Source organism: Elaeis guineensis, chromosome 9 (genome assembly GCF_000442705.2).
Source record: "Elaeis guineensis isolate ETL-2024a chromosome 9, EG11, whole genome shotgun sequence".
Taxonomy (NCBI): domain Eukaryota; kingdom Viridiplantae; phylum Streptophyta; class Magnoliopsida; order Arecales; family Arecaceae; genus Elaeis; species Elaeis guineensis.
In genome coordinates, this window is record NC_026001.2 from 17521156 (window position 1) to 17528686 (window position 7531).

Consider the following 7531-nt stretch of genomic DNA (forward strand, 5'->3'; position numbering starts at 1 on the left):
TTCAAATTTTCTTTCTCTACCCACTGAGAAAGGGCTAGATTATTATATTGCAGTTAATGAGATGCAGGTGAATGACCAAAATAGTTTCTTGCAACACAAATACGCAAGAAGTTTTCCACCAACTCCCGCATAGCATTTTATACCAACAGCCTAACTTGAATTTTTTAAGTTCAAAACTAGTCAAACTGCATGGTTTTAGGGATAAAATGGGCTTGTTATATGAAAAGATGAAATACTAATATACTATGCATATCCATAAAATAACAAAACTGAACTATGCAAGCACACAGAATCATTCGGTGAATGCAAATCTACGAATTGTAACACCATTTGTAGTGACCAAAATGAGAATATATATTTTCCAATCTTCTTCACTCAGGATGCTGTCTTGTTTCCTCAGGCCCATTAGTCTGCACTCTCCTACCTGAGAAAGCAACCTTAGAAGCATTGCGCAGCCGAAGTTGCATCAAATCTAATAAACGTGACTGCAGGACTTTGTTAATGGACACCATGTTCTTTGTCATTCTGACAGCCAATTGCCGGTTCTCCACACATGCCTCCACCTTCAGTTGGATTGCCTCCTGGGTCCTCCCTTGCTGCCAATATAGAAAACATTTTCCCACTAAATCATTAGAACACAACAATAACATCATGCTTGCTTTGCAACATTTCAAGGTCTATGTGTTAGAGAGAAAGGAAAAGACCTCCAGATCAAGAATGTGCCTATTCGTAAGTCTAGAGGTTCGAAAACTGGGGATCAGAACATGATCTTCTTGAGAACAATATGTTGGTAGAAAAGCCACTGTTCCCTGTGGTGCAGTGTTTAGCTGAGGAGCCTTGTCCAATTGAGAGGCACGAGGCCGTTGGCAATTTCTGTTGTTCTCTGATACAGAGAGTGAAAATTGTGGGATCACCAATAAATTTATTATAGAACCTGTCAATGAACAAGAAGTTGTGCATGAAAATGAGGATTGCGAGCTCTTGTAAGAAAGAACAAGATGTGACGCAGGATGGCTAAACATAAGACTGAAATCAGGATGATCGGTAGATCTGAATTACATTTTCCATGACTGAATTTTCGAACAACATGCCAAGTTTTGACATCCCAGAGGCAAGCAGTGCAATCCTTTGATGCAGAAATCAACCATAGGCCCCCTGAACTAAATGCTAAAGCAGTGATTGTTTCCCTACAGAGCCATGAGATTTATCATTTTAAGCTAGCATACACTGATGCTGGTACTAACATTCTTGCACATAGAATTTTGACATATAGTTTCTCATACCAATGCATCTGAGATCAATGAAACTAAAAGAAGCTGAGATAAATCCTCATATACCACACTTTTTTACTTTTATGAACTTTCATATCTTCTTAATGCCTTTGAAAGGAGGGAAAATCATATCTTCTCTGTCAAAGACAAACATGCTTGAACTAATCTAGTCATATACATATGTGCAAGCAAGAGCAGTCGGTGTGTACATATTATTGTTCGGTGCCAACAATTAGTAAAAGAAGATTTGTTAGCTAAAAGTAGTCTGAAATAAACCAATGTTCATTTTTAGGATCTGCTTAAATCCATTACATGTGCAATGCCCATAGTTTCAAAAAACTTGAGTGAAAGTTACTTGTGTCCACATAAAACTCCAGAATCATCCTCTGAAACCACTGTTGGATTTTCTTGCAGTCCAATATTGAGTTCGGTAACATGAATTCTACCATCTTCATTTCCAGAAAATAGTAGTTGCTCTCCTGGATCGACTACCATCGCAGTCACAGCTCCTGAAAAGACATGGGTTTGCAGTACCCTTCCCAAAATAAGGTCCCATACCTGCAAAACTTAAAGAAAAAATCAGAATTATGAGACAAATAAATCCATGAAGTAGCAATTACATGTATTTGAGCATGCATATATCACTCTATATGTAGAGGATGAATTAATTAACTGAGCATCCTGTTTCAGATGAATTGGTTATTAGTTGTTAAGACTCATAAGCAGTTAAACTCATAGAAGGCAAAGCATATGAAAGCCATCATCAAGACTGGAAAATATGTGTCTTATAACCTTGCAAGTGCCATCAAGAGAGCTTGATATCAGCAATAGATTAGCACCATCACACACTGGTGATAGCCCAGTGATAGAGGATCCATGCTCTGACCAAATGTGGAAAGGAGAAAAGCTCTGACATGCTTGAGGATCTGCAACATCTAGTACACTTGTACCAGAAAATGACCAGGAACTTATGATTGTGACTTTATCAGACTAACAAAATTGTGACCTAGAAGAATTCTTTTCAAAAAAAAAAAAAATGAAGGCCAAGATTTGATTCTTACCTGATCATAGACCAAACACAGATTATACCATCCTCAGAACCAGAAATAAGAAAAGAATCATCAGGGAAGAAGGTTAAACAGCTTGTAGATTTCTGATGAGCATGCCAGTTTTTAAGCAGTCTTCCACTTGGAACCTATAAACAGTTTAATAAGATTTGACTCACTGCACCACAAACAAGCATGCTATAGAAGAAGCCACAACATTGGAAACTTGAGAGTAAATTAATTAATAATGGTAGATTTGACAAATTTAATTTGAATTTTGATCTCTAGATTCTCATATCTAACTAATGAATATTTAAATCAATTTAAAGAATTTCCAGTGTTCAAAGAAAGAGCCGTAGTTTTAGTGATAGCATGACAAAAATATTCTATGAATAAGAGCACATTTATGAGATAAAAGATGAGGCAGTCACCTCCCATATATATACATTGCCAGAAGGAGCTCCACCAGCAAGATATATACCATCCTTGGAGCTAGCAATGGGTCCAATAGCCTCCATTGGATAGCTTCTTTGAGGAGCTTGAGGCTGGAAATGGAGAGGCAATCAATCGAACATATGGCAAGAACACACGATAAAAAAATAAAAATTAAAAAAAAAAAAAAAACATGATTCCTTTTCTAAATAACAGTTACCTACACTGCGAAAGAAATGCTTTCAAATATTACACTGCTGTATAAGTAATTCAAAAAATAAAAAATAAGAAAAAAAAACTAAAAGTTGAAACCCAACAATGAAATTGAAGAAGATCTTGGCTTGATAAGTATTAAAAACTAAGCATAACCTCTCTCAAAAGGTTTCAAAAAAAGGCATAATTATGCAAGATATATAAACCACCAGACCCGTGTTTAATATCACCCAGTACTTCCAAGTGACTATGTAATTAAGCAAATAACACATTCCACAAATGCCCAAACGGAAACCACATTAAATACCCCAATCAGTTTCAAAACTTAGCCACCCAACCAGAGGATCAGTTGAACAAGATCAGATCAGTCGATTTTCTGTCGGAATGTGCATTGGGTCACTTGCTTTCAAGTCAGCAGTCCAAATTAGAAACTCAAATAAAGTTTTGGGTGGACCAAGTAATCAACCTGGTCAGGATTTGAACACTCTCCCTAACAATGTGTCTCTTAGTTAATTTTATCTTATATACCATTCCTGTAATCTTGAAACGACATCCAATATAGCCTTAAATACGAAGAATTCGATGAAAGAAGATTCATGAAGATAATTTCAAATAGTTGAGACAAGAGTTAATGATAATGATCATACAAGTTAATATGAGAGTAAGGCTATGTACATCTGATCCTTCTTATATCCTGCAATGATGGTAGTGTCATTGAGCTACTTTTCTTTTTTTCTAAGTTTACCAATAAAACTTATAAGATTCTAAACACTGATGACTAATCCAAAGGAAGAGGATAGGAGTGAAGGTGGTGACACCTTGTTCAAAGGCCAGAAGAAGACGGCGCCACCGCCAAACTGTCGATGCTTTTGGAGCTGGGAGGCCACAAGGAGGTGGTTCTTGATGCAGAGGAAGCCACGAGGAGGTGAGGCGCATGTCGGTATCCTCATGAGCTCCTCCCCAGTCTCGAGGTCCCAAATGGTTATCCCTGCACTCATCTTCTCACCACACACCACCACCACCTCCCTCCTCCCTTCTACTCCCATCCCTGCCGTCTCCTCCCACCACCTCTTGCTCAGGAGAAGGAAGGAAATGGGAGGAGTAAAGTGGAAAGAAGAGACTTCAAAGAAAGCTAATGTCAGACGAGAACAATTCAAATGGTTTGGTTGCATACAGTGGGAGGAAGGGCTGTTTTGCTCTCCTATGCTCAAAGAGTAGGTCTTAAAAGCTAACAGAAAACCTGGTGGAGGGACGAGTGGCATTTGAACTTGAGAAAAAAACAGAGGAATAGTTTGGCAGGCTCTGGAATTTGTTATGCGGGTTACGATCTGCCGTTCAGGGTGATCCAAGCACATCTCCATCCGTTCATTTATGGGCCGGGCTTGTCTGAGTGGACAGAGGACCCAATCCAAGAGAAAAAGGGGCCAGGGAATAAGTTGTCACATCCCAAACAGGCCCATAATCTGAATGGGAATGTAAATGGATAACTTCTGTTCCAATTGTTTAGCAAGAAGTCCTATTCTCATTCTGATTCTAAAGAAGATGGGGTTGAAATTGGATCGGATATAGAGCAGATACCATCATATCCATATTCATATTTATTTTATCTGATAAATACAAACACATACGGATATTATTCAGATGTAAAAATGTATATCCATATTTATTTTAAATGGATACGGATATAATTCGGATACTGGAAGTATGGATATAATTATAGATATTACTTAGATAATTAAACTTTGTGTCTACAAAATCAAAAATATTACTAAATAGATGATAAATCAAGTTAATAACATATTTATATGGTTGTATTTTTTAAAAAAAAATTAATAAGTACTATATAAAATTATATAGAGTTACATCTAGATTCGGATATTCGGATACAGATCGGAGAGCTGTCTATCCATATTCATATTATTTTTCGTTGATGAATATGAATGCAGATACAGATATTAGTTGAATCATCAAATTTTTGTTTATATCTGAATTTATTAACATCGTACGAAAATACACCTAGATGTATCATATTTATACCACTTCTACCCCTAAAAGGATGTGTGGAAATACTCTAAACCCCTCAAATCCAATCCGGACTCCAAGAGTACCATGCAAATTACTGGTCCGAACATTTGACGTTTGTCCATTCCAAATTATGCACAAACAAGTAACAAACAAAATGGTTTTCCATCACTGCCAAAGGGTGCAACAAGTCCTTTTAAATTTTTATATTTTAAAAAATATAATGAGGATACCACTATAAGAGAATGTATGTTGAGTGAGAAGCAATATATTAAGATTTGACGTCTCGATATTCGATCTATATTGAGCCCACAGCGAGGTTTGCAACGAAAAACAGTATCCAACGAGATCAAAATCATCTCAAACGGAGTCCGGATGGCCAAGATACAGACTTTTGAAGCTTGCACGGAACCCAGGACGACGGAAGACCGGCGGCGGCCGGCGGCCGCAAGCGGCGGTGCGCGGCCCAGGTGCAGCCAGTGCACAGGCTGGGCGCATGCAGGGCGTGGCCCAGCGGGCGGGCCCGGCCAAGGCTCGGGCGCATGGGCACGGGGGCCCGGCCCGGGCCCGGGCGCGCGGGGCGGCCCAGGTGCGGGCACGCGAGCGCGGGGCGGCCCAGGCCCACGCGCACGCCTGTGCGGGCTCAGCAGGCCGATTACCCGATCCACAGTGGATCAGGTGGTCCACGGTCGGGTCTGTGGACCGCGTGGGTGTTTCCAACACATTTTATGTGGTCCACGGTACTATTCCATAGACCGACGTGCGATCAGAGGGTGTGGGTTGATCTGGGACTTGATCCAACAGCTGAAGGGGTTTTTGGGTTATTGTTTGGAGGTTTAAGGCCTTTAAAAGCCTGTGTATACGAACAGAGAACGGTAGGTGGCTAGTGATCTCGTGGATGCACGGACGGCTCTGTGCGGCGCTCTGTTTCTTCAGCGAAAACAGAGAACCCCGTGAAAAGAGAGAGCATGCGACGCTGAGAGAAGAAGGAGCAGGGCTTTTGGACAGCAGACAGTGATCACTTCAGAGGTTCAGAGAGGTCTTCTTAGAGAGAGAGCTTTTATGAGGGAGAAATTGGGTGTACGAGGGTTGAGGGTGAGATCTCCTCTTGTAAATTTTTTTTTCATAGTGAAGTTTGCATGCCCCGTGGAGGCAAGCCCTTTTGTGGTTGATCCATGTATTTTGATTATTTTTTATTTATTTCTTCTTTCTTCCTATTGCATCGCATGGTATTGAAAAGATCTTGGAAGGTGGTGTCCTGACCAGACATCCACCCAATAAGTGATATCAGAGTGAGGCTGTACAAAGACGCAAATTGCAGCGGTTGTGAGCAAAATTGAAGATGGAGAAGACATGAACAATCAAGATGGAGATCAATAAGTTTGATGAGAAAAGCAATTTCTCCTTATGGCAGGCAAGGATGTAGGACATGCTTATCCAACAGGGATTGATCGATGCTCTCTTGTGCGAAGAGAAGCCGACCATCATAGAGGTGCAGGATTGGAAACGACTACAGATGAAGGCGGTGAGCACCATCCGTATATACCTAGCGGATGAGGTGGTGATCCATGTGTTTAGCGAGACTTTTTCGACGGTGCTGTGGTCGAAGCTCGAGAAGTTGTACATAACGAAATCTCTCACCAATACTCTTTTCTTCTGGAAGCAATTCTACCAACTGCGGATGATTGAGGGACAGAGCGTGCAGGAGTATCTAAGCTACTTTCAGAAGATCCTCACCGACCTCCTCAGCGTTGGCGAGAATGTTGAGGAGAAGATCAGGGCGCTGGTTTTGATAGCATTGCTTCTCCCTTCGTATGAGTCTTTGGTGACTGCTCTTCTTGTGGGAAAGAGCACCATCAAGACAGACGAGGTCACCACGGCGATACTCCAGAATGAGGTTCTCAAGAGGAAGAACCCGACTTCGAGCTCAGATGGCGGTAGCTCAGCTTGGTGGCTTCTGAAAGAGCAAGAGACGGTAGACGAAGCGACAGAAGATTGCGATAAGGGCAGTCCAAGTCCAGGAGGGACTTGAGCAAAATCAGATATTACCGATGTGAGGAGTTGAGGCATCTAGCCAGAGATTACCTTCAACTCAAAAATTGGATGGTGGCTGCTGTAGCGACGGCCGGCAGCGATTCAGATGGAGATGTCCTGGAGATATCTGACGAGGTATCTACTTCTTTCTAGCAGTGGATATTAGATTCTGCATGCACCATCATGTATGTTGCAAAGAGGAGCAGTTTGACTCCCTGGAGAACAGTGAGGGCACTGTATATCTGCTGAATGGATCGAGCTATGCGATCAGAGACATCGGGACGGTCAGCTAGAGGACACATGATGGTGCAGTGAGGAGATTAGGAGAGGTCCGATACATATCCGATTTCAGACGGATTCTTATCTCACTTAGTAGACTGGATTCGAGAGGCTACAGGACAGTAGCTGGTGGAAGAATCCTGAAGGTACTACGCGGCAATAGAATTGTGCTGGAGGGAAAGAAGGAGAGCAGAAGACATTATTACCTGACAAAGAGCCCAGTGCGAGGTAAAG

At 41.2% G+C, this 7531-nt stretch overlaps 1 protein-coding gene across 2 annotated transcripts; it reads right to left on the reverse strand.

Annotated features, from left to right (window-relative positions):
* Positions 1-228: 228 nt before the first annotated feature.
* LOC105051403 (protein ROOT INITIATION DEFECTIVE 3) lies at positions 229-4138 on the reverse strand. Of its 2 annotated transcripts, XM_010931844.2 has the most exons (8): positions 3781-4138; positions 2749-2862; positions 2333-2466; positions 2064-2214; positions 1627-1829; positions 1060-1187; positions 705-934; positions 229-596 (listed from the first exon to the last, which is right to left on the reverse strand). In XM_010931844.2, the coding sequence occupies exons 1-8, from the start codon at positions 4132-4134 to the stop codon at positions 372-374; spliced, it is 1539 nt and encodes a 512-aa protein (XP_010930146.1). In that variant the 5' UTR covers positions 4135-4138; the 3' UTR covers positions 229-371. The 2 variants fall into 2 exon arrangements, with proteins under 2 accessions (XP_010930146.1, XP_019708352.1); XM_019852793.2 differs by lacking the exons at positions 2064-2214; positions 2333-2466.
* Positions 4139-7531: the final 3393 nt, after the last annotated feature.

Bases quoted from the DNA above. Each gene is read 5' to 3' on its own strand.
- LOC105051403 (XM_010931844.2), bottom strand. From the start codon at position 4,134: ATGCAACCAAACCATTTGAATTGTTCTCGTCTGACATTAGCTTTCTTT. The intron at 2,467-2,748 runs GTGACTGCCTCA...AACTGTTTATAG, and splicing joins GCAATGTATATATATGGGAG to GTTCCAAGTGGAAGACTGCT. The intron at 2,215-2,332 runs GTAAGAATCAAA...TTCTGGTACAAG, and splicing joins TGTGTTTGGTCTATGATCAG to TGTACTAGATGTTGCAGATC.